The 27819-nt window shown below is 36.8% G+C and overlaps 2 protein-coding genes and 1 non-coding gene across 3 annotated transcripts in view; 2 read left to right on the plus strand and 1 right to left on the minus strand.

Moving 5' to 3' along the window:
• Positions 1 to 3857, minus strand: part of FAM162A (family with sequence similarity 162 member A) — a 30209-nt gene extending 26352 nt beyond the window's left edge. The window contains exon 1 of the mRNA XM_006215750.4: positions 3702 to 3857. Within this exon, the coding sequence (XP_006215812.1) occupies positions 3702 to 3735 (34 nt within the window). The 5' untranslated portion in view covers positions 3736 to 3857. The remainder of the gene's footprint in view (positions 1 to 3701) is intronic.
• A 220-nt stretch (positions 3858 to 4077) lies between these two features.
• MIX23 (mitochondrial matrix import factor 23) lies at positions 4078 to 27819 on the plus strand. Its single transcript, XM_006215749.4, has 7 exons — positions 4078 to 4128; positions 4553 to 4696; positions 4811 to 4927; positions 14071 to 14196; positions 19077 to 19223; positions 24972 to 25031; positions 27510 to 27819. The coding sequence occupies exons 3-7, from the start codon at positions 4877 to 4879 to the stop codon at positions 27558 to 27560; spliced, it is 435 nt and encodes a 144-aa protein (XP_006215811.1). The 5' UTR covers positions 4078 to 4128; positions 4553 to 4696; positions 4811 to 4876; the 3' UTR covers positions 27561 to 27819.
• TRNAS-AGA (transfer RNA serine (anticodon AGA)) lies at positions 5643 to 5714 on the plus strand. Its single transcript has one exon. It is a non-coding gene; the product is annotated as a tRNA-Ser (tRNA).

Raw genomic sequence — 27819 nt, forward strand, 5'->3', positions numbered from 1 at the left:
ATCTTCACAGGTAGTAGCTATTCCTGTTGTATGCAGCAACCATATTAATTTTCCAAAAACGGTTTTTTAATGACTTCTGCTTGAAGGTTTCCTTTTTGTCCAAATTCATCTGGTTCAAACTCTCATAGCCACACTTTATCTCCCATTACCTCCTGAAATCCAAGGTAATCCTTTCTCCCCTCACACCCTCTCCAGACTCATTACTGTCCCTACTTTTGCTTCACTCCTCCATCCTGTTTCTTTTTTAAAAATATATTTTTATTGAAGTATAGTCAGTTTAGAATGTTGTGCCAACTTCTGGTGTACAGCACAATACTTCAGTCACATAGCATCCCTTCTGTTTCAACAGAGCCTTCAGTAGATACCCTAACCTACATTACTTTCCTTATTCTGAATTTGTAAAGCCAGTGATATGCTGGCTCTTGGTAGGAGGTTGGTGAGGAAAAGCCCTGATTTGTAGTGTTTGCCAATAACCCTCACCATGGCAGATCTCAAGCTGCCAATGTAACATGACTGTGAAACTGGGAAAAGATATGCACAAAACCAGGAGGAACCAGCTCCATGACACCAGAGTAGCATTTAAAATCTGTGTTGCAATCTAGAACTTTATACTGTCTTGTTTAAGCTCTCCAGGCATATTATATAGGTCTGTTTGTTCACTGCAATAAACTCTAGTCTTAGGAAGAGTGGCAGGCCACTCATTCTAGAGCTTTCATAGTGAACAGGGCACACAGCATATGCTTGATAAAAACCTGTTGGCAAGACCTGGAGGGAGTGATAAAGCAAAGCCAAAGACTATCACAAAATGGTAAAAATGGGCATGTACTCATTTAGGGCTGGTTAGTAAGAACAAACAAAAAGAGCAATGAAGGAGCAGAATGTAGTGGACATAAAATCAGAATGGGAGCTAAGGTATTCCCAGCTTTGTACTTGTGTGACCCTTAGCAAGCCAATTCTCTTCCTGGGCCTTAAGACTCCTCATCTGTAAAATTAGGGTACTACATGTCTTCTAACTTATCTCTAGATTCTAATGCTCTGGGACATGGGTTAAACTGACAAGGAGGCTGCCCACGGTCTACTGCATTGGTATAAAAATAATCATAAATTTATGTTAAAACCTGCTAATAAGTCAAAGGAGTTTAGGGCAGTAAGTCTTTTCTGAAGGTGTGAAGAAATATTCTTGTAACACCATTCCACTCCTTTGACCTATTCATTACTATACAGAAAGTAATAATTATTATTAAAACAATTATTATTAAAACAGTTATTAAAAATAATCATTCCAAAAAGTTATCTATTACCTATCTATTATGAGCTGGTAAGGCTGATAGGCTGAAGATTCAGTAAAAACAAAACACATCCAGTCCTTACCCTCATGAAACCCACAGTACTGTGGGTCAGTAGCCATTTAGTTCCAAATTATCATAAAAGTGCTTTTTAGTTTAGCACAGATTGCTCTGAGTAACAGATGCAAGCTATGGACCCTCTCTTCCCCAAACAGGCATATAATCATAAAAATCTGAATGTAATTTCAGGAGTTCATAGGATCTCTCATATGTGAAAGGGTCCAAGAACTGGAAGTTAACAACTCTGACCTACATCTACAAAACAGTAGACAAATTCAGTATCATAAAAGCCTATATTCTGTTTGCTAAAGGAGTATAGTAAAGATTTCCAACAGAAACAATTAAAAATAAGGGCCCATCATCTAAAGGATTAAGCCTTGGCTTTTTGAAATTTCAGTCACCTAGAGTATCTTCTTTCAAATAATATTCTGGATAAGTGAGGTATGCCTAGATGATGTTTCTATCTGGTCTACTATTCCTTTGGTAAGGTTGCCAGTTAAATTAGTTTTCTTATTTAAAGCTATTTGCATATGAACGTGTGCTTCCAATTCACAAGTAAATCTTCATTTTATTACTCTTCCATTTCACACCGAAGAGACCAAATTAGCCCTAACAAATACATGTACACATATATCTGAACAAGCAGCTTGAACAAAGCAAAGAATACAAGTATCAGAGTTAGAGGGCACTGACTCACTTCCTGACTCAAACATTTTATGGTGAAGCCATCTGGGACAAGTCATCTAACTCTCAGACCTATGTTTATTCATTTGTAAAATAAAGAGTGGATAACAAGATGTACCTAAAAGGGCTATTATGATAATTCAATCAAGTAAAACAATGTTTGTGTCAAAGTGTTTAGCTATAAAATGGGCAAAACTGGGTGAAAGAGCAGATTGCTTGGAGCTGCTCATAAAACATCAGATACTGAGAGATTCTTTAGGAAGAGCTGCTCATATCCTTAACGGATCTAACTGGAGTAAAATAAATTGTTCTTAAATTGCTCAGGGAACTTTGTTTTGATTGAGTGCCCAATAATAAAGTTCTTAAAGTTTGCAGCCAGACTTTGGAATCTTTACAATGCATAAATATATTCTCAAGGCAAGAAGATGAACTACATACAAACAAGGCTTGGTTTCATAGTCAAGTCCCTTTTACAGGCCTTTTTTTTTTTTTTAAACAAGGCAATGATTCTTTCACTTACCTTGCTGAAAGGGTTAACAGGATGCATACAAAAGATTTTAGATGAATTAGTCCATAAAGCTGAACAAATCAATGAAATCAATCTCTTTTAGTGGAGAGGGTATTTTTTTTAAGTAAGTAAACAATATTTACTTGAGACATGAGACATGTTTTCCAGTCCATTCTCCATGCAAATTAAGCCACGTAAAGGGTAACTTTTTTTTTTACATTATTACATTTACATTTACAATGTACAGTTACATTATCTCAATAGTCAAGTTTGGGCGATTCTGCCTTTAAAATGTGAATTAAACAACTTTTTAGTAATTTGGTACTAAGGAATTGATCATTACACCTTATTGAAGTTCATAAAGGTGACCAAAAGAGTAATTTGCTCTGGTGCCTAGAAAAGAGCCAAGAGGCGGATTTCTCTGCCCTACTAAGCAAAGGGTCTATTGGTTTCCCCCAAATGCAATTAAGCTCTGATTCCAAATAGTTATTACACAAATGTCCCCTAGGAAAACAAACCGCAGCTCCTGTATTTACGTAACACTTTCTTCCAAGATATTCAAAGCACCTTACTGTAGAATTATTTAAAAGAAATGTATCTCCCATTTTCAGAAAACAATTACTATTATTCTGTGAGACCTTAAATCCCTTGCCTAATCAGATGCCAAACGGATAGGAAATCCTAGACTCGAGGTTTTCTCTGAGGGCAGGAATAAACTCTAGAGATGATGGGGGTGGGGAAGGAGTCGGGAGAAACTCAAGACTCAAGTAGGCTATCGGACAGGAGAGGTTAGGTGGAAAGCTGAATGAATCAGGCAATGGAGTTCTCGGGATGGCAGGTGCATTAAGAATTGAGCTCAGACAGACTATGGAGTAGGGAAAGTGACCGGGGAGTAAGGGCTGGTTAGGTTGGCGGGAGCTGGGTGGGTGAAAAGCCAGGTGTGAGGGTCAGTCCTGGCTAGCCCCCAGTGTCTGCCTACCAAGTGCTCACTCAGCCCTTGCTACTTCCCATTATTACTACCGGGAGGTAGGACTCCGAGCTACCTGAGGGCGTGCGTAATGGAACAGAGCAATTATCACGCAGGCCTGAGGAAGCTGCAAGATTCCTCCACCCCCAGAGGCCGAGCTGGCTTCCCGCCCGCCCCAGCCCGGCCCGCGTCTCACCAGCCGCCAGGCGCAGGCCGCGGAGGCTCCCCATGGCCGCCTACTCCGCCGACCAGCACTGGGCCCCAGGGGCGGCGGTGGCGCGGGTGCCCTCAATATCACTGAGCGCCGCGAAGGGAAGGACGAGAGTCGCACTGGGGGGGCGGGGTCTGTGGGGTGTGAGGGCGGAGCGAGCGGGTCGAGCGTGGCGCAGGGGGCGGTGGGCGGGGCCTCCGGGGGCGTGCGTGACGCGCAGAACGTGTGGGTCGTGCGTGGCTCTCAGAAAGTGCGGGCAGCGTGCCCCGCCGGGCGCGGCCCTGCCCCGCCGGGCGCGGCCCTGCACCTTGGGCGCGTTCTTAAGGATGCCCTTCTGGAATGTGGGTGTAGTTGGCCTTTGCGATATTATTCTGTGTATTTGCATAAAGTACTCATTTAAAATAGAATAAAGGTAATGTACTTATTGTAGGACTTTTGTGAATTGTAGACCCTGAAATCATACTTTATAGATAAACCAGTATTTCAGTACACTGTTTTTCAGTGTTTCAAATGAATACGTGTATGCCTTTATTAAAACTACATACTTGGGTTCCTAGTAACCAGTGGCCTTCACTTCTTACTGGTTTGGGGAGTATTTCTCCGGCTACCCGAAAAATTGACACATTACCTTCCTATTTGGTCTTATATTTGCCTATTTAAAAAAAATAACTAAACATTATTTCCACACCTAAACACCCCTTTCAACCCTTATCCCACAGTGCTAAAAGTATTTTTTCTTGACATTTCTGGGTGGGCCCAAAATCTTAAAGAACAAAGACCCCTCTGCTTTAGGGACAGGATGGGAGGATTAAGAAAAGCTTCACTTTCTACTTTAGATTTCCTCCTCCAACACCCTGGTTGGTGCGACCAGAAAATTATTTACCTTTCTGTAAGAAAATGGAATTGGAGTAAAATGATCCTTTCAGGTTTTGACATTCTTCGATCTCGGCCAGTTCCAGGAGGACATGTTAAAGGCATAGGTATGGAAAGAAGGATAGCAGCGCTACGAGTTTCGATGTGGAGGAGGAACAGGAGAAAAGACAAGCACTGAGCTCAGCTTTCCCGCTGACATTCCCCTCAAAATTTTTTGTTAGGCGGCACCGCGGGCACCTTTGCTCCGCGGTGATTGGCTCGCGGCGGGGGCCTCTTGCTTGTCCAATATGGCGGCGCCCAGTGGCGGTGTGAACTGTGAGGAGTTCGCGGAGTTCCAGGTAATGGGGTTTTCCTCATGTGGCAGACGTGCCCCTCCTTTTGTTCCCCGAACCGCGTTCCCTGCTCTGGCATGGGAGGGAGTGCGGAGCAGCTGTGGCAGAAGCGGGCAGTTCAAGACTCCTTTTTCGAGCCGTTGGAGGTCATGGGGGCGCAGGCTTGGCCTTAGGGAGCGAGGCTGCTCCGTTGGGGTCATGGTCTCCCTGCGCCTCCCTGCGCCTCCCGGGCCTTGAGTAACTGTACCCAGAAACTCTGGGTGGTTCCGCGGTGGTAAAGTCGGCTTTGGGCGGGGTGGGTAGGGTTCGTAACAACCTTTTAGTCATCCCCTGCACTCAGTTCTTAGCCTCTGCCATTCCCTTCATACTTTAAGTTAGCATTTGTAGGAGAGGAAAAAAGTGAGGGAGAGTCTATTTACTTGGTTAAACAAACAAACAAACTTGGTACAAGTTTTACTATTTTGATGGGGCCTTGGAGGGACAATTAATTCTAGTACCTGCTCTGGTACCCTCCTTCCTAACCATTAGAGAAAATGTAACATTTAAGAAAAAGGCTGTATTCTTTGTATATTCAAACACCAAGAGGTCTAGGGGGAGTTATTAACCCATGAATTAAAGAATAAGGGTCTGAATTTTGACCAAAGTTGTTTGTTTGTTCCAATGTAGGCATAAATGTGCTCCAGTCTAGATAAAGAGTCGAATTTAAAAATCATGATTTGGGGAGAGTGTAGCTCAGTGGTAGAGCATATGCCTAGAATGCACGAAGTCCTGGGTTCAATCCCCAGTATCTTCATTAAAACAAACAAAGAAACAAACAAAATTAATTACCCCTCCTTCCCCTGCAAAATAAATAAATAAATAAATGAAAATCATGATTTTACAAACATATTTTTAACTAAAGATACTGAAAAATCATTTCGCGTATCATTTACCGATGTAAATGTAGTAAGCTTTGTGCTTTGAGTGGTTTTGTAGGGACGGATATTCTTGAAGATAATCTCAACAGACTGAATTATTTGAGAAACATCATCTGGCCAAAGGAATTTAAGTGGGATCTGTACATTATATGCACCTTCACCACATCAGCATTGCAGATTAGATTATCAGCACAACAGCAGTGGACTTCCAAGTGTGATCAAAGTACCCAAGAAATACAAATATTTGTAAAAAGCTTAGATGGAAAAAAGACTGTTGGATTCTAAAGTTTACGGAATATTTAAGGTTAACCGGTTCATTTGTATCCTTGGTGTTATCACTTTAGTACTGTGATTTAACTTGAGTTAATGAGCTCAGATAATTGAAGGATGATAGTCTTAAGGAAAGAATCCATGTTAGGGAATTAGATGTTCTGGGTTTTAGTACTACTTCTGACATTAACAGCTTTGGGATCTTGAGCTAATCACTTATCCTCTTCCAGAATTAACTTTTGAATCTGTAAAATAAGGTTATGTTAAGTAACATTTAAAACAGCTTCCATCTCTTATAATTATTTGAATCTCTAAAACCAAATTTCAAAGGATCTCTTAGCTGTTGAAACATCCAACAGTGCTTAAAGGACACTTTGATTTTTCTTTTGAAGGTCAGATGAAACGTTGTTAGTGGGGCAAAAGCTAACCTGTCTTCCAGAACCATTTCATCTGCAGAGATAATGGAAATTAAAAGATCATAAAATGAGTCTCATTAGTGAAACCTGGAGAAGTTTTTAGATTGTTTATCTAGGAATTTTCCAGATGTGTAAGTTATAATGGCGAATACCCTGGGTTAAAAGTCAGAAGATCTGGTTTTCCAGAGCTGACCTTGGCATATCATTTAACCTCATTGTAAATGAGTGTGACCGTATTTGCCCCTGCTGCCTTGGAGGCATAGAGATGTAAAAAAATATTTTAAAATGTAAAATTTTATATAACATTTAGGTTTAAGTGAATTTTGTAAAATTATAAACTGTGGTTAACTGGCATACTCACAAATTATTAAGCAAAATCTGTATTTTTAGAGCTATGAAACCATTACATTTTATATATAAGTACCTAATATTTGAAAAGCACTGCACTGAATACTGTGGAAGAGAAACAGGAAATCATGTATTTTTTATTATAAAGGTTTAGGTACATTTTTTCCAGAGTTTTATTAAGAAGATGTTCAAACACTATAGAAAAGTTGAAAGAATTTTACAATGAACACTCATGTACCCACTTGTCTAGATTCTACAATCAGTGATTTGCTATTTTACTAAATCACATATGCATCTATCAATTTATCCCTCAAGCCACCTTTTTTTTTTCCCCAAAGTAAGTTGCTACCTCATCATTATGTCCTCACATGACCTCTTTGTGCGCAGAGAGAGAGAGACCTCTAGTATCTCTTCCTTTTACAAGGACAAAAATTCTATGGGATTAGAGTCCCACCCTTATGACCTCGTCTAATCTTAATTACCTCCCTAAAGGCCTTATCTCCAAATATAGTCACATTGGGTGTTAGGGCTTCAACATATGAATTTTGAGGGGGACACAATTCAGTCCATAACAGATACCTTCTAGGTACCAGGCATTTGGGGAGACTAAGTGGGCAGGATATAAAACATGTAGAAGATACTTAGAATATGAACACAATGCTGTAACAGTTTAGAGAGAAATAAGTCAAGAGATGGTAATTTGATTTGGGCCTTAGGTGAAGAGGAACAGGGGAATTCCAGGTAGAAGGAACAGTATGTAGGCAGAAAGTTTTATATATTGGGGGAAAATTACTAGAATTCAGAATTTGTACAAGGGCACTTTGGGATTACACAGAAGATTGGAACCAGGTTATAAAAGGCCTTGAATGCAAAGTGTGAGGTTAGGGAGTCATTTCTGAGCAGAGGGGGTGAAAAGATCAAAGAGATACTTCAGGAAGACCCACCTCTACTGCCACAGTTTGTTCACGCCCTATCATTTTTGCAGTTAGCTTTGCTGCAGTTCTCCTTATCTTTAGTCTTTGCTTTCTCTAATGCATCTCCCCTCCAGTCTAATCTCCATAATGCTGTGGCTTCATACTGTTACCTTCTAAGTATTAGACTCTGAACCAAGCATCTATTTTCAGGATAATATGACTAGATCAAAACTACTTAGCATGGCATACACCTCCTTTAAAAATTCAATCCCAGAATGGCTCTACCTAGTTATATCTCTCACCACTGCCCTTATTCATACATATTTCTCTCTCCCCAACCCGCACCTCTTCGAACATACATTTGAACTCTGCTGTCCAGCCACAAAGGCCTGCTTTTCCCTGAACACATGATGTTTCGTCGTTTCTGTGCCTTTTTCCCTCTTTCTGACACCCTGAAATCCCTTCTTCCTGACCCTATTTGAGACCCAGGATATATATCACCTGAGCAAAATCAAATAAATATTCCTTCCTAGTATGTTTTAGTCTTGATATTTCTGTTAGGAATATTTATTTATTTACACACAATTGATTTTGAGTTGTTTGGTAATTAGGTGCAGACTAAGTAGACTGTTTTCTAGCAACAGTGATGGTTTCTTTTGCAGCATGCCTAGCTGCTCTCTGTTCTCGGACCTGGGAGTGCAGCGGATTGCAGAGGACTCTGGCAGTTGCTAGCAAGTCTGTATTTCTGGCTTAGGGGAAGCATAGTGTAAGCATTGTTATAAAAATAGGATTTGAGGAACATATCTGTCTGAAAAGAGCACCCTGTGAATGGGATCTACTTCTGGGTACCTTCAGGCAGAGAGTGAGGAAATGATAGGTTAAGAAATTCCAGATCATTCTATGGAGTACATTTTAATTGTACCGTAATGTAATAGGCCTTTTACTACCCTCTGGGTACTCTAAAAGCTTCCCAAAATCATAAAAGGAATTTACCTAAGAAGTAACCTTAGGAATATAGTATAATTGTAGGGGCAATATAAACTTTTCTCTACCCCTCCCTGCTACTAGATATGGTCAGTCCTTCAGTACTGAAATTGCCTTCCAAGAGGGTGAAATTTTCACCCCACAGTTACAGGTAATACATAAAATGCATAATTTTAAAGGGTCAGCCTAAAATTAGATTCATAATATATCAGAATCTTCTTGTTTTGAGGAGGATGAAAGATAGGGGAAGTTGGAGGTACTACAAAATTTGGAGACTTACCTTTTGCTATGCTTTGACAAAGAAGCTGATTAGGGTTCTGGGTCATAAACAAAGTTGTAGTCTTCAAAGAGCCACTGAACTGTGTATATTTCTTTATTATCTCTGTGGACTTTTGTTGCAGTTTATTGTATGGTATCTGTTCAGGGCTGTTTTCTGGTTTTTTTTGGTTTTTTTTTTTTGGTGAATTTGTGAGAGAGAATGTATGCCTTTGGAGCTATGTATCAGATAGGTAGTCGGTAATTCCTTATGAGTGATACACATGATTTAATGGCAGTACTTTTGTGCCCGCCTTCACCTTCATCTGCTCTCAGTCATGGGGCTGCCCAAGCTTTTCTCTAGACCCTCTTGGAGTTACCTTAAGAGCTATGGCACTTTTTGTACTGTAAAGAAATTTGTGCCTGGAGAGGTGGTTTATAGTTCTCTTCCTTCTTTTACAATTTTGAAAGGAATTCCTTCCTTGAGCCTTACCCTTTTTTCCCCCTTATCTTTAGCTCTTCTGATATCTTTCCTGTGACATTTAAGAAAGCTTACAGTTCTCAGCAATTCCTGAACAAGTACATTATCAGTTTAGAGATTGTCAATGTATTATCTTGAGTTTAATACTGTCCAGTAGAACTTCCTGTGATAGTGGAAATTTGTGCTACCCAGTATGGTAGCCACTAGCAACATGTGGCTCTTGGGCACTTGAAATGTAGCTAGGAACAACTGCAAAACTAAATTTTAAATTTCATTTAATTTTAATTAAAATAACCTCATATGGCATGTCTACCATATTAAAAGCCAAGCTTTAGGCCATATATTGATGATTCTTTAGTACACAGAGAACTGATATATTTGAAAATTCACAATTGTAGGTTCCATTGGTAAGACTATGAAATTGATTAATTCATTACCTAATTAATGCTGATAAATTCCCATTACTGTTTAAAGAACTTAACAGTATGTCTAAATTGTTTTATTGGAGGGAAATTTCGCTATATAGCTAATGAGCAGAGTCAAAACTGGTTAAAGTTCAGAGTAAATAAAAGCTCTAGGAAATGTCAAGATACATAATCTTTCACCTGGATTGGTGAATCAGTCTCCTAATAATCTCTTTGCATCTACTCTTGTTCCTCTCTAATCCATTTTCCATACTTGAGTACTTTAACCTAAGCATTCATTTCAGAATACAAATCTGATCATGTAACTCCACTGTACTTAAAACACTTCATTGGTTTTTCTGTTGTTCTCATGAAAAAGACTAAAGTCCTGTAAAGTGACCTACAATGGTGGGCCTAATTTTACACCATGCTTTCTCTTACTCTTCATACTTAAGCCACATTAACTTTTCAGTCCATTAAACACTTTATTTAAATGACTCTTGTCAAGATCACCCATGATTTCCGCACTGCTTAATCTAAAAGTCATTTCTGTCAACATCTTTCTTGACTTCCTAGTAACATTCAACACAGTTGACAGTTGCCCCCTTGAAACCTTTCTCCTTTTGTGACATCAGTCTTTCTCTTGTGGTTTTAGATGCTAGAGTTCCTTCTTGATTGTTGACCCCCTTTATTCCCTACAATCTCCTTCAGTGATCTCTTCTTGTTTCATGGCTTTAAATAACATTAATTTGTTGATATAACTTAAGCCCGTTTCAGTGTCAGACTGGTATATTCAACTTTCTTCTTAACTCTTCTGCTCATATCTAACAGATATCTCAAACTTAACATGTTCAAAATAGAACTTTTTGTTATGCAAAATTTCAAACTACACAAAAGGGTAAAGAGTACCATGAATCCTTGTGTGCCCATCCCTCAGCTCCAAAATCAGTCCATGGCCACTCTTGTTTCATTTGTATACTACCACTTTCCCCATCCTAACAAGATTATTTTGAAGCACATTCTAGATAGATCTTTTTTTCTGTAAATGTTTCAGTCTTTATTTCTAAAAGATTACAATTTTAAACACAATACCAGTATCACATACAATTAACAATAATCCTAAGTATCATAAAATATCCTGAGTCAGAATAGAACTCTTGATCTTCCCACTTCTTCCAGGTCTTTTCATCCTCCCCTCTCTCCCCACCATTAGTTAATGGTACTAACATCCTCAGGTCTCACACCTTAAAAGTCCTCCTATTTTCTTTTCTCCTCTCCCATCACCAGTTCATCAGCAATTCATTCTAAGCTCTATCTTCAAAATATATCCTGAATCCAACTTCCTCCCCCTGATTCTACTGCTGCCTCCTAAACTATCTTTCTCTCTTGCTTCGCCCACCATAGTAGTCTGCTAAATGGTCACCCTGTTTACATTCTCCTCTCTAATTCATTCTCCACATAGCAGCTAAAGTTATCTTTTGAAAAATTAATTGTTACATCATTCCCTTGCCTAAAACCCTGTTGCCTTTAGAACAGAATTCTTAATTGTTTCTGTGGTCTCTATTGTCCATCTTCAACTCTGATCTCACCACTTTTTCTCTTATTTACTCCCAGCCCTTTTAGTTCTTCAAACACCCACAAGTTTGTTCTTGCCTTGTAATTTTTGACTTGTTCCCCCAGGTATCCTCTTAGTAGGCTTATTTATCTCATTCAGATCTCAGCTCAATTACTGCGTCCTAGAAGAGGCCTTTCTTGACTGCATTATATGAAGTATTGGCCCCTCTGCCCCACTAGTCACTCTTTATCCCATTACCACAGTTTTCTTTTTTGCAGTACTTTTTAGTACTAAAAATATCTTGTTTATTGGGGTACTTGTTTATTGTCTCTCTCCCCCTATGAGAATTTTGCTCCATAAGAGCAAGAACTTTTTCTATTCTATTCACCGCTGTAGCCCTGGTGTTTAAAATGGTGCCTAAAGTGTACTAGACATTAGTAAATATTTTTTGAATGAATAGTGAGTTAATAAATGAACTCTGGTACTCTCTACTGCTCCAAATGTTTAAAGAAGACAGATTTTTGAGGGCTCTCAGCCAAGGAAATCTCCATCTAAAAGGTATAACTTAAACCTTGGTCTCAGAGGATCAGTTCAATTTAGACAGTGGGAAATAAGAGAAATACTTTAAAAATTTTTTGTTTCTGTTTTAATAGGCAAGTTGTAGGAGGTAAAGTTGGCAATGAGATGACCTGTCTGCAACTTACCTTTCTTGGCTCTCTAAATAGAGCTGCCACCATTTGTTTGGAATTTGCCACTTGTTGATATTATATATCCTCTACTGTGCATAAAATATTATTTAAAAGTGATGATTGCTTAGTGAATATGTTGAGATTATCCCTAACAATTCCAGTTTATACAGAATGGTGATACTATTGATAAAAATAGAAAGATACAAGAAGAGGGTAAGATAGTGAAATTAGTTTTAGATCTGATGTTTGCCTGTTTTTGTTAGTCTAAATTATGAGCCTTCTACAAGCTGTTTTACTTCTAGATTGATATCTTGAAAAGGCCATTCAGTTACTAATTAGATTAGTAGCCTGATAGTAATAGAATCTAGGCTGCAGACTAGAGACTGAATGGCCTGAATGGTCATTGCAGTTGGAAACACCTAACTGTTCATCATGGGGAAAGTGATCAGATAAGTTGTGATTCCTCCACAGAATAAAATATTTATGCAACTATTAAAAATATCTAAAAGGTATTTTTAGTAACATGGGCAAAATCTCATGGTATAATTTCATAAAGTAGACCTTTAAATGTTATGTAATACCTCAGTCTTATAAAAATATTCATAAATTTGTATAGAAAAAACAAAAGGGACATAATGGTTAATTATGGGTGATTTTTATTTTCTTTAATTTTTTTCTGTGTTTTTCAAAATGATTGTATAATACTTTAATCACAATAAAAGTTTGTTTTAACAAATGGATGAAGAAAATGATGGAGTTGGTTTCAGTCATGAATTTAAGTTTGGCAAAGGAAAGAAATAGGTTGGTATATAGAGGGAGATAGAAGATCAAGTACAGGTGCTTTTAATACGTGTTAATATTGAATGTTAACTTATTGGATGTTTTTAATAAGTATAAACCTAGGATTATACACTTTTATTTTCTTGATGATTTTTCAGTGATTGTGTTTTGTGGGTCTGGGATGAGGTGGGGGCCGAGGTGAGGTTGGGGACAGGGATTAAAAAAGAAAGAGAAGGGCATACTGCTAGAAACCTTTTCTGGAACTTCTATTATCAGAAGGTAGCTGATGCCCAGCCTTTCTCCAGTGACAAGTGAACAAAATGACCGTCATCAAAATTTGGGAAGGAGGGACTGTGTGGTGTTGATACACTCATCAGAGTCAGAAAGTCCCCTGCTGTTTAGGTGTTATTTTTCTTTTGGTTGGCTTTTTGAGAGTTGGAGCCTTTTTTAGGGGGAAGAGATCCTGGGGAAATAGGTACTTGGGTTACTGAGAAAAGGTAAAACTAATTTCTACTTGTTCTATGAACAAGAAAGCCACAAAGAGATTTGATTCCTTTTCTGGCAGCATACTTTATTTATTTCTGTTACAAAAATAACACACAATTGTAGTAAAAAACTAAAAAACAAAAAGCCTGTAAACGTATAGATTAATTTCTGCAAGTTAATCGCTTCTGGTAGTTTCTTGTATATCTTTCCAGAAGTTCTCTAGCATCATATTTTAGAATGATAGACAAAGAGGGAATAGAGCAAGAATTATGCTGGATTGTTTGGGACAATTTGAGATAATCAGGTTCAGTAGAATCATGTATTGACTGTATACTGGAGATGGAAAGAGCACCCTGTGCCAACAAATGGGGTTTGGAAATGAATGAAACAATCTTTACCCTTAAGATGATCACATTTGGGCCAAGGAAACAGCTGTGCCAGTTGTTAGAATTACTGTGACATAACTTACCTATCATTCTTGTAATAAAGATTTTCCAGTGGTTGCATTATATATAGCGTGGTTTCCCCACTCCTAATTTACAGGGTTGTAACATACCCAAGAGCTCTATTTTATTTTATTTTGCTTAAATGCTTCTTTTTTACCACTTAACTTTCCATTCAAGTTATTCTTTTTTTTTTAATATATATAGGAATTACTCAAAGTGATGAGGACGATTGATGACAGAATAGTACATGAATTAAACACTACAGTTCCGACAGCTTCCTTTGCAGGGAAAATTGATGCCAGCCAAACCTGTAAACAACTTTATGAGTCTGTAAGTGTGTCTTTTGAGTCTTTTATATTGCTTCCATTATGCCTTTCTTCGCAGGCAAAATAAGAAATCAATTGACATATAATTAAACTGTGGCTAAAAGAATGACTTCTTCGTGTTTTCTTGCCCTTACGTGAGAGTGTCTATAAGTTTTGATCTGGTTTCTACAAACTAAAGAAAATGTGTGATTACAAGTCTGGAAAGAGATGGTTCTAAGGAATTAGAGCAGCTGTTTTCCCCACCTCGTGGGCAGCCTTTCACTTAAGGAAACCTTATGCACCAAAGAATGAAGGAGAGAGTGAAACAGTCATGTAAAACAGTGGAACAAGAGCAAAGGCTTTGAATAAATCAATCCTAAGAAGCCAGACAGCTGATAATAAGGAAGAATTAAAACCCTTCACACTTCCTACGTCTTCCCTCACTCATGAGAAAGGGGAAAAGAAGCATTCGGCAGGAGTGAAGGAAAAGCCACAGATAACCTGTCCTTTCCTGAGGCTTTGGTTTCTCAAGTATATATTTTTTAATTGCCTCTTAAAGATTTCCTTTATTTCTCTCTAATTTTCAAAAGCAAAAAAGAAATAATGATGTAGCTACCTGTTTTTTATAGTTTACTTAGATTTTTTCATTAACTTAGTAGCTAATATTCAAGTGACGATTTGCTTTTTTTAGGCTCTGTCACAAGATCAGTGTTTGGATTCATAGTCTTATAAAGAAGGTATTACTTAAACCTAAAGTCCGTTTCTCAATTATAAAAAAAAAAGTCAGTTTTGGATAAACTTATTTGTCAGTTAAATTCAAAGCATTAACTGTTAATATCCTGCCTGCTTTTGTATGAAAGTATGTTGTGTTATTAAGTAGTCAGGTAATTCTTACGGCTTCAAAAATTGCAAGATTGTGCACTTTACTGAGTAGACAGACTCTAGTGTTAGAAGTAGAGAGCACATTTCCAGGGCCTACTTTCTTTTGAGGTTTGACAGTTCACTTAGTTTCTTTGTAGCTCTGTCTGAAGAACTAGTAGTTTGTAATCACTTTAGTGATCGTCCTCACTACCCATATAATCTCTATAAACTATTCAATCATTTCCATTTACAACCGTTTTATTAACCTAGAGGTTTAGAGTGTAGTGATTAACAACATGAATTCCAGCTCTAGATTAAGTCCCACCTCTGCTACTTCCTAGCTGGGTGACCTTGAACATGTTACATAACCTCTGCCTCAGCTTCCTGATTTGTAAAATAGTGTCAGAATAGTACCTAGTTCATAGGGTTGTTAGAGGATTAAATGAGTTAATACAAAGTGGTGCACTACGTGTTTTACATATAAATGCTTGCTGCTTCTATTGTTGCTGTTATTATTTCTTATCTCTTTGGTGGACCAGGATAAACTTGCATACTAAATTTGGATCCTTTCTATTTTGGATATTCTTGTGTATGTGTCTGAATTTTTCTCTGTATCCAGAGGGATCTAACAACAATAAAGACATGTAAAGGATTGTTTATGAAGTATCTTTGCTTCAGGGCTTAGGCCTGTAGCAGAGTGTCCATGCTAATAAGTACCACTGAGTTCCTGTAAATACTGTCTCAGTTAAGAAGTGGAACTCTGTGAAGCGTCCAGGTTGTTTACAGTCATCCTGCCTTACTTTAGTCCCTTTTATAGCCAATGAAGGTGTATTTGCACTCCCTAATGATAAATACTTCTTCATAGGAGAACATCAGCAAAGTTATTATAAAGCACTAGTTTTAGAAATTCCAAATCTTAAAAGTATACTCTTAGTAAAAATAAGATAATTTTAGTGAGATCCCCTTATTAGAGCATATTTCCTTTAATCTATGAGTTTTTTTAGCTTTACATTGTTTATTGTTTATTCTCAAGGTAAACATAACAGTCAATACTGAACAATTAAAAAGTCTGTGAACTTGGAACAATGGTTTACAAATGCAAAATTATTATTGGTGTCAGTGATTGATTTGGAATAATTCTTTTTTTTTTAAACTTTTTTTTATTGAGTTATAGTCATTTTATAATGTGTCAAATTCCAGAGAGCACAGTTTTTCAGTTATACTGGAGTAATTCTTAAAGCTGTTTCTTTAATATAATAAACTCTAGGAATATATGTTTAAATAGTATGTTTCTCCTTACATCTTTTTGTCAGAAGTTCTGGAGGAAGATTTAAAACATACAAAAAAATGCCATGATAAAAACTCATAAACTTTTTTTTTTCAATTGAGATATAGTTGACGTACAATATTGTATGTTTCAAGTATACAACATAGTAATATGCAATTTTTTAAAAGCTTTTTTTGTCGGGGGTAGTTTAGTTTATTTATTTATTCATTTTTAATGGAGGTACTGGAGATTGAACCCAGGACCCCATGCATGCTAGGTGTGTACTTTTACTACTGTGCTATACCCTACCCCTTAAATGTTTTTCATACCAAGGGTCATTGTCAGGATTCTAAAACAAATAATGTTTGGAAAATTAGAATTTAGAATTAATTTAGAATCAATCTTTGTTCTAAAAAGAAAAATATTTAAAAAAAAACCTATAATCAGTAAAACTGTTGACATTATACTTCCCTTAAAGGCAAAAAGCATTGTTTTAAAATAATGATTAAAAACTAGTTGGTGAAAATTCGACTACCAGAAGTTCTCAAAGTTCTGGTAAAAATAAAATAAAACCTAGATAATACCCACTTTGGACTAGTTTTGAATCATTCTCCTGCCCCACCCTAGATGTCTCCATTTCACAATTGTTTACCCCAGGTCAAAGAAAGAATGGCTATGATATGGTTATTGTTCAGGATTTTTGTCTGCTAACCAAAGAACATGCCTTTTACCTTACTGAGTTCCTTAATAAATTTGATCTCAGTTCCTTTGATAAAGCACTTTATGTACCAGAAATAATTATCATGTGACCAGATCCTCAAGCATCTGATGCTAATGAGCTAATGAGCCTGGTCTGGTATTATATTTTCCTCACCAAGTCTGTCACTAGCTGTCGTGTCCTTACTTCTTTGACATACATGTATAGATGTCCATGCATATTCCTCTTGCATATGCTCTTAATTTTGAGTATTATTGGATAGTCATGAAAAACAGGCCAAAATAATTGATAATACTGAGTAAAAGATGATTTGCCCAGTAACTCCTGTTCACCTGGGAGTGGGTTTTTGGTGGGGCTCATCTGAAGGAAAAGTAAGCAGGTGAGGATAGGAGGGTAGTCTGCACCCAGAAGTGTATCAGTAGGGAAGGAACCAAGTTAAAGAGGGGAATAGTGGAGGAAAGCTCAATCAAGTAAGGAAACTGGTGAGAGGCTGAAAGAAAAATATTGAACATTTTAATAAAATGCACACAATTTGAATTTGATTTTAAAATACAGATAGAAAAATGAGAATATTGTGATAGACTTCTAGTTGGTGCTAATGTTATTTTACCAGTTGCTGGGGGATTAGACAAAATATCAAAGTAATTAAATAGCATCCGGCATCTAAGTCTTGAGTCATGTTGCCTCTAAATGTTAAAGGTGGAAAGGATATTAACAACTATATAGTCATAAATCATAATTTTACAAAAGAGGAAACTGAAGCCTGGAAATGCTAATTATTTAGCCAGTCTCACACAGCTGCAGGGAGAGCTTCTTATCTCTGAGGATGGTTCTTATTTTGGAAAGAATAGTTCCAGTTTGGCTGTTGGCTCAATGGCTCCTTTAATCTTCTGTAATTATACCTGAAGGAGTTAATAAATAACAGAAGCAGCATATTAGCCAATGTATGTGGGCCTTGAGGCTGTCCTTGTGAATCTAAATGTTACAATGAAAAATTAGCATACTAGAGGTTTCCTAGGTGGCATTAATGTCTGTTAGGCAGTTTAATTCCCTTTCTTCACAAGGATAAGGTTTATAATTAATGCACTTTTAGTGTTGCCTTCTAGAAAAGCAAAAGGTTTATTCTTTCCTGGTGTGTATTAGACCAGTAGTTCTCAACCACAGAGTCCCGATATGATCATTTAAGAGATGTATTCCATATAACTTATGAAGGATGCTTATAGAATGGTTTGTTAGCCCTATGTTTTATGTAAGATATATATATATAATGGTTAGATATCCCTATTACCACTATCAGCAGCATAGCATTAGGGTATTCTCTCTTCAGAGGGAAGAAGGAATGATATAATGTGGTTAAATGGAGCAAGTCAACACTTAGAACGTTTTAGATGGAGGTGAACCACTGTTACTTATGCACCAGTAATTATAATGGTGATTGCTAGATGAAGGCTAATAAAGAATTGCCCATCAGGCACCCTTACTTTCAGCCAGCACACACAGTTGATGGACCCAGTTAGTTAGCTTTCCTTCATACACAATTTTTCATAATTGATACTTAAACTTTAAAATCTTAAAAAGGGCTTTGTCTTACATTGGTAAATGTAGCATTCTTTGTTTTTCTTTATTCACTTTATCATTTTTTGCACTTGGTGACAACATGAGGCCTGGAAAAAAAGGACAAAAATATAGCAATAGGAAGTGGCCCAGCAGGTGTGTGAAGGTAGGTGTCTGGTAGAGTAACACTTGGGTGGAATAATGGGGAAAGAAAGGGAAGTAGGGAAAGGAGACTGAAAAAAAGCCAAGTGTAGGGAGTGCGGGGGGAGGAACAAATCGAGGAGGCAATCAGCTGGACCTCTTCTATCCTCACAGCCATGCCTTTGATCTGTTTTTAGGTGATTAGCTGATTCAGCACTGGCCTTTTCTTCCTTAGATTAAATGATTCAATTTTTAAAAATTGTTTTAGGAAGTATAACATAACAAAAAATAAGAATTTTTTTTAAAACACTGAAATGTGACAAATTGGTGTGATTTTTCTCTTTTCATTGCTTTGTTCTTTTAGTTGATGGCAGCTCATGCCAGTAGGGATAGAGTCATAAAAAACTGTATAGCTCAGACCTCATCAGTAGTAAAACACCTCCGAGAAGAGAGAGAAAAGAATTTGGATGATTTAACATTATTAAAGCAACTTAGAAAAGAACAGACAAAGGTAAGTTGAACAAGATTTACATTTCTGAAGTAAGGTTTCCAAACTTTACCTTCAAAATATAGGCAGTGGGTTTTTTTTAATTAAAAATAATTTTGTTGAAGTATAGTTGATGTACAAGTTTTTAATATGAAAAATTTAGAGAAAGGTTATTTAACACAGTACAACCAGGAGATTAAATACTAAATTTTTTAGTGGGCTTTATTTTATTATATTGTGATACTAATTGGTAAATTAATGTACATTTCATGGATATATGTAGTGTAGCTGCTTTAGCTAAAGGAAACATGGAATCATATTTTATTTCTATTCCTTTATATACTTTATAGTTAAAAATAAAAAGATTAATATAGACTAACACCACATCAGAAAATCTAGGGAAATTACATTTATATCTATGTTTTGAGACTTGACTTGAGAAAAACCTCTTTTTTTAAAATTGAAGTATAGTCAGTTTACAATGTTGTATTCTGGTATACAGCATAGTGATTTAGTTATACATATATATATATTCCTTTTCATATTATTTTTCGTAATAAGCTACCACAAGTTATTGAATATAGTTCCCTATGCTACAGTAGGACCTTGTTTACCTATTTTGTATATAGTAGTTAGTATCTGCAAATCCCAAACTCCCAATTTATCCTTCCCCTCCCTCTTTTCCCCTCTGGTAACCAGAAGTTTGTTTTCTATGTCTGTGAGTCTCTTTCTGTTTTGTAAATAAGTTCATTTGTATCATTTTTTTAGATTCCACATATTGAGTGATATCATATGGTATTTTTCTTTCTCTTTCTGGCTTACTTCACTTAGTATGACAGTCTTCAAGTCCATCCATGTTGCTGCAAATGGCATTATTTTATTCTTTTTTTATGGCTGAGTGGCATTCCATTGTATAAATATACTACAACTTCTTTATCCAGTCATCTTTCGATGGACATTTAGGTTGTTTGCATGTCTTGGCTATTGTAAATAGTGCTGCTGTGGATATTGGGGTGCATGTATCTTTTCGAATTAGAGTTCCCTCTGGATATATGCCCAGGAGTGGGATTGCTGGATCATGTAGTAAGTCTGTTTTTAGTTTTTTAAGGATTCTCCATACTGTTTTCCATAATGGTTGCAGCAAACTACATTCCCAACAGTGTAGGAAGGTTCCTTTTTCTCCACAGCCTCGCCAGCATGTATTGTTTATGGAGTTTTAATGATGACCATCTGACCGGTGTGAGGTGATAACCTCATTGTAGTTTTGATTTGCATTTCTCTGATAATTAGTGATATTGAGCATCTTTTCATGTGCCTGTTGGCCATTTGTATGTCTTCATAGGAGAAATGTTTATTTAGGTCCTCTGCTCATTTTTTGATTGGGTTGTTTGGCTTTTGTTATTGAGTTATATGAGCTGTTTGTATATTCTGGAAATTAAGCCCTTGTTAGTCTCATCATTTGCAAATATTTTCTCCCATTCCATAGGTTGTCTTTTCATTTTGTTTATAGTTTCTTTTGCTATGCAGAAGCTTTTAAGTTTAATTAGGTCCCATTAATTTTTACTTTTATTTCTATTGCCTGGGTAGACTGCCCTATGAGAACATTGCTAAGATTTATGTCAGAGAATGTTTTCCCTATATTTTCTTCTAGGCATTTTATAGTGTTTTGTCTAATGTTTTAGTTTTTAAGCCAGAAACATTTAAAAAATATATTTACATTTTGAAATGTTTACCTCTGGTTCCATCTATAGAACTCTGGAATGTAATACAGATATTAAACTTCAGGATATTACCCTCTTCAGCCATAAATATGTAGCTGTTTAAATATAACCAGATGTGCCAGAGCCTCATTATATTTATTCTTTGCTGTGGAGAAGGTGCTATGGGTCTTTGGCTCTTTTCAGATCCTCCTCTGTTTCCACTTTAGCTCACGTCCCTATAGTTTTCCCTTTTAAGAAAACAGCAGGTGTCCACTGAGTGAAATGTCAGAGGAGGCCTTATTTTAAAGTCAGCTGTAATGGAGATGGGATGTAGACCTCAGAGTTAGTGAAGCAGAGCTGTTTCTTTATAAGTTTTAAGTGTGGCGTCAAAAAAAGAAAACAGTTGAAATGTATACCATATTTTAGTACGTGAAATGTATTGCTGTCTCTTTGGGAGGGGTGCTTAAAGGATAACTTTTAATTCTGACAATAATTTCAAAGTTACAGAAAAGTTGCAAGAATAGTACAAGGAACTCTCATGTACCCTTTACCTGTATTCACTTGTTTACATTTTGCCCCACCTGCTTTACAATTCATTCTCTACACCTTCCCTGCCCCTTCCATCCTCCGCTCCCTCTTTCCCTGTCTTCCTTCCCACCCCTTATTCACATTTTTTTCCCTAACCATTTTGAAAGTATGTTGGACACATAGTACCCTTTTACCCCTACATATGTTGGTTATTTCCTAAGAACAGGGGCTTTTTCTTACATGAACACTGTACAGTTATTAAAATCATGTCTGTACTGTAAGATGGCACAATAGGTGACTTACTGATCCTTGTGTGTCAGGTGCCTGAACATCCAGTATGGGATGGAATCATATTTTCATACTGCACAAGCTGTGAAGTTTGCCCTTTTTTAGTAGATGTAGCCAGACTTTGAAAAAGGGACCTTGCCGTCTCTCTCAAGCCTTTGTTCTCTATCTACATACAAGTGAGTGTGTGCACTCGGAGTCATACCACTGATGCAGTATGTCTTGCTGGATACAGGGTTCATCCACTGTCTTTACTGTTCTCCTTGTTCATGATGACTGCTTCAGCACTGTCTTCCATACCTGCTCATTCATCAGCCAGTGGTGGGCTCTTTAGACAGTGAACTTAGGCTGTAATCATCTTAACCTATCCTCAGTGTTTGTGAAGGCTCGTAGATAATTTATAAAAAGCTGGTTAAAAATCTTAATTATTTTTGGATTTTGTATTTTAATAAACTGTTGAAATACTGATAAAGGAAACTGCAGGGCAGGGCTGTTACATCAGAAACTGAAGAATCACTATTTGCAAATTAAGCCAAAGATTAGAGTGACTCTTGTTAGCAGAGAACAAAGTTCAGAAAGCACTGAGTGTTTGGGAGTGATGTGTCACAATTTGTCTGCCCTCAGTTCTAGCCATATGCCTTTAGAGCCCAGAGAAAATCACCAGGGTGACCACTGCAAGGAGGACTTTTACCAACCAGTCAGTGAGTTGTGAAAGGTAGCTTTCTAGCCTGATACTGCATAGGACCAGCATAGGGGGTAACCATGAATGGTACTTAAGCAAATAAAGGAACTTGAATTTTTTTTTTCAAGTTTACTATGAAGATTATGGAACCAGAAAGAAATAGCTCTTAGAGATGTTCCAGCTCTACCTCTTCATTTTCTATGTGTGGAAACAGACTCAGAGATACTAACTAACATCCCCAAAGCCACAGGCTAGTAAGTGGTAGAACTAAGACTTTAACCTATCTCTTCTGATTCTGGATTCAGTCAGCGTTTTTATATTAAGTTGGGGCTAATAGTCAAATGCTGATTACTTTAGTGAACATGATTTATTTATATACAGTGATGCCAGTCTGAAAGTTCCCATTTCTTTACCTGAATCCTTAACTCAGAAAAAGCACATTTCTGCTGGAACTATATAACAGCTGTCACCTATTAGTGGCCTTTGAGAGGAGGTTCACATGTTTAAGACCCAGAGCCTCAAAAACAACCATCTCAAAGATAGTGTTTGGTTGGTGGCACTGAGATTGTTTTAGAAGCTGGCTATGATATCTACAGTGTTCAAGAATAAATAAAACATGGATTATAAAGATAGCTCTAAAGAAATAAATCCCATCTACCACTTAGTGGTTTTCTAACCTTGTAAATTAATTGCTTTGAAACTTCTGATTTTCAGTTTATAAAATGGAATTGATATTTAATAACTTCTTGGGTTTTTTTTTATGAAGATTAATATAAGAGCTAGCATATTGACTGATACAAAGTAGCAGTTTCTTTCCTTTTTTGAGTCTCTGTCTAGGGCTTTATATTTGTTACATTAATCCTCTTTACAGTATCCCCTCAAGCAGAGGTTTCCACCTTTTGTTTAACCACTACTTAAGGGGGTTGGGAGGATTCACAGTCTTCTGTGGCATTACATTCTCTTTTTGGACAGTTGTAATTGTTCAAAGATTTTCTTGTTTAGTGTGAAAATCTGTCTCCCTGTAACACGTGCCGATCCTTAATCTTTTCTCTGGAGTATACAGGGTAAGTTGAAACCCATTTCTACATGACATCCCTTTACATATTTGAGAGCAATTTTGAAGACTGTCTTAGTAGCATGTTGCGACACTGTTCTTTTAAGCTGTTTCTTCTTTGGCAGAAAGTCCAGGCTCTGACAGAGCAGTAAAGCCTTAAAATGATTTCTGTTCTATATAGCTGATTAAGATCTGAAACTGTGGTTGAGCTGTTATAGACAGGCTTCCTCAGGCTTGCTACTGTTCCACAGCATGTCAGAAATTCACTCCTTCCCCTTGTTCTTGGTTTCAGTCCTGTGTACTGGTCCAACAAGGAGTGTTGGATCAGTACCAAGTCCAGACTTATTAGTGTTACATATGCATGTCTCAAACCGCCTGCCTGAGCTGTGCTCCTAATTTATGGTTAAGTTCTTTGGTTCTTTGACAATTCATGGTTGCTCAGGTCTTGTCTAGCTCTCTGGTATTTTGTTCCCAAGTATCCTGGGTGAGTCTTGGCTTTGGCCTGAGGAAATCATCCTGCTTTTAACCTCTTGGCTGCCTCAGTCTGTATGTAGTTCATGCTTTTTTCTCCTAATTTTACTGAGTATTTTCCAGTCCTCGTTCTGGAACTAACTAGCTTCTTTCCTTTCAAGTCTCTCTTGCCAGAGGCGACTAGGAGTATGATGGGCCCTGCCTTCTGGGCCTGGCAATAGAATTGGCTACTTTTTTTTTTTTTTTATGAAGTAATTGGATTGGCAGTTAAAAAGAAAGTTAGAAAGACTTCAGCATTTTTAGCCTCAGACCTCTGGTTGTGTAGTTAAGGTGTGGAAAATTCATCCGTTTCTAGATCACTTGGGCCTTACATATTCCCCTTCTCTTGTTTTTCTTCCTGTTTCTGTTTCCTGTATTCAAATCAGATTGCCACCTCCTTGTCCTTTTGTTTGTTTGTTCCTCTGTGCTACCTTTGCAAATCTGTATGAGGATCAATAACTAGAACTGGAATTATTCAGTTCAAGGACATGTGAACCTACGTTTTTGATAAGTGTTACCATATTGTCCTCCATTGAAGTTGCAACAGTTTATACTCCTACTAAAAATGTGTGTGAGTATATCTTTTCCTGTGCTCTCCCTAATACTAGGTTTTATTGGCCTTATCAGACTTACTCATTTTTTAAAATTATTGTCATTATGATTTAATTTTCATTTCTTTATATGTGAGTAAGATTGTGCATTTATGAATATGTTTATTGGCCATTTCTGTTTCTTCTGTGAACTATCTTTGAGTAGCATTTGAGTTTTTCTTTTTTAAGCTCTCAAGGTAATTAGAATATGCAGCAAAGCTTGAGAACCTTGGCTTTATAAGATTTAGTAATTGATTAAATATGAGGAGAATAGTTATGTCAAAGAAGTTTTCAAAATCTGGCCTAGGCATTACCATTAACAAAGAATGCAGGAGCCGCAACTGGTTTTGTTAGGAAAACATTACAGAATTCGGTTTTAATTCTTTAAATTTTCATAACTTCATTTTTTTTTCTTTCTTGCAGTTGAAATGGATGCAGTCAGAACTGAATGTTGAAGAAGTAGTAAATGACAGGAGCTGGAAGGTATAAAATAATGTTGCTTCTTGGAGAGAACTAGGAGGGAAACAGAACTGGCAAAGGGAAACGGAGGGAAGTGGGGAGTAAGGAGTGCCTTGGGCTCTTAAGAAGAATAAAGAGCCTTTATTTACAAGCAGCTTAAAGTTTTAACTTTTGAGGGGGTGGAGTGCTGCAGTTAGCATCCAAATAGAGCCATCTTATAAACATTAGCCTTACGGTCATGGTAGAATTGTATGATCGTCATGGTAACAGAACTGAAGACATTCTGTATGTTTCCTAATAGTAATTATGAGTTATTTGGTATTTAGAGTTATTACATGTTAACTCAGAACCTTCAACCAGGTTATTTGTTTAAATTAACCCTTCCGAGGTCAGTTACTTTCCATAACTTTCCATTATCAGTAGCTACCTTTCACAGTTGCTTGTTTTCGAACATATCTGATCATGAAACATTTTTGGTATGGAGCTTTACTGGGTGTATCTGTATACCCTCTCTAAAACTTCAAAGGTTTCCAAAGGGCAAAATCTATTAAATCTGAAAGAATGAACTGGAAATTTTATTTTATCCTTTGAAATTAACCAATGGAATGGGGCTGAACCCAGAGAGAGGTTAACTGAACCAAAAACTGAAACATACCAACTTGCAGAGCCATGAATAAATTACAAAATACAAATTGATTTTCTTTGCTTTATTACATTTCTTTATCCTATCCTCTTTGCCAAGATTTTCAATTCCTGTTCTTTCCACCTACATGATAAGGTGTTTGCTCCTTGAAAGATTTTGGCAACATTTGTCCACTTACATTCTCTGGTGAGATAATATTTACTCTTGGGGTGGGATGGGGATGGGTACAGTGAACATCTGGTTTGGGAACTCCAGTGCAGAGGTTGATATATGTAAAATGTACTGGGAAGAGTGAAGCCTTTTTAGATTTGATGCTTGTTTAAAAGAAAATCTGCTCCATCCACTCCACAGAAAATAAGGCTCTTTGTTTTAAAAAGAAGAAAATGTGGCCATGGTGCCAGTAAAATGGTTAGGAAGTCATTTGGAAAAAGGATTTGATGAAGTTCGGCCAAGTTGAATATATTGTCCCAACCAGTATGTCAGGGTCACTAATCTAAAGCCTCCTTTGGTCTGAGCACTGGGAATGTCAGGGCCATATCAAGGCTGGGAGCCATAAGACAAAGGAGTTGAAAGAGAGTCTGTATAATTTCTACATGTTTTCTTTTAGTTGGGAAATACACATGCCAAAGAGCATGGAACATGTAGAATTTAAAGAATATTAATAAAATGAATACGTGTCTACCACCCAGCTTAAGAAATTGAATAATACCAGCACCTTGAAAGTTCCCTATGTAGATTATTCTTTTGTTTTTATAATAGTCCACATTAGCTAACATGGCTTGGTTTCTTTTTGAGTTTTTTTGTTTTTGTTTTTTACCTTAAAATGGTTTGTTCTTACATCAATGAAGCATGAGGGTAAACTGGGAGAATTATTTTAAATTTTTAAAAATTTGGACACTTAAAAATTTTAAACAAATGATTTAAAATTTTTTTAAATATTTAAAGTTCTGCAGTAAACATTCTACCTCTCATCCCTCTCTTTCAACCACCTCCTTTCCCTTTCCTCTCAAAGGATGGTACATGCTTTAAGATATTGTACCTTTTGAAATTTTATGTATGTATGTGTGAATACACATGTGTACACACACACATTTCTGAAATCCTTTATCAGATAAATGGAAGTGTATTGTCCACACTTTTTTTCCCTTAATATATTTTGGAGAGCTTTTCAAATCAGAACTTAAAGTGCTTCCTTGTTCTTTTTTAGTTTTGCATTATATTCCATAGAATGGGTGTACCAAAATTTTTATTTAACACAGTCTCATATTGACTTAATCATAGAATGTTCTTTTAACACTTACGATATGTCGTTTGTTTAGTTTTTAGGAAGCAGGGGAAATAGAACAAAACATCATGTAAATTTATATAATATTGCAGAAGACTAGTCTCTTTTCAGGTACACACTTCCTTCAAGTACAGGTGCCTACTTGTGAGAAGGAGCTGGCATTCCTTTAGAAAAGCATGACAGATCTCTAAGTAAAATCTGCATTATAAAAGAATTTTTAAAAAGCTTTATCTTAAACTTATTTTAGATATTTTTGTCTAACTGTCCAAAATATGTCCAGAATGAGTGACTAGAATATTTGTTATTTACTAAACAAGCTAGCTTATAATGATCTTTTCCTTGAATAATTTAAATTTTATTAAAATATTGAAATTGTCATAAATGTATATATCAAGGCCTTCTGTGCTCTTAGCATCTGGTAAGTCATTTGGTACTAGTGAGGAAATTCCTCTGTTCCCTAAATCTGTTGACCTGAGACAAAAAAGGTTATATCCACCTGAACCATGCCAGATTTAATTCCAGGCCTAATTTGTATAGGATGACTCAATGACTTGTTTCTGTTCAAATATCTTAGGTGTTTAATGAACGCTGCCGAATTCACTTCAAGCCTCCAAAGAATGAATAAAAAGATACTTTTTAAAAAAAAAAAAAATGGACCGGTCATCTCATAAGAGCTAAGCATGACAGACATCAGCACGGTGTGCTTCCTAGGAAGATTTCTGAGCCAACAGTCCAAGACATTTTGTTGATTTTAGCCCCACTTAGCCAAGGCCTCAAGTATAAATAATTCTCATAATTATGGAGAAATCAACTGCTGTTTTATACTGATTCTGTAAAAAAAAAAAAAGATGTTTTGTAACTATTAAAATAATTTTCTGACTCAG

This window comes from Vicugna pacos, chromosome 1 (genome assembly GCF_048564905.1).
Source record: "Vicugna pacos chromosome 1, VicPac4, whole genome shotgun sequence".
Taxonomy (NCBI): Eukaryota; Metazoa; Chordata; class Mammalia; order Artiodactyla; family Camelidae; genus Vicugna; species Vicugna pacos.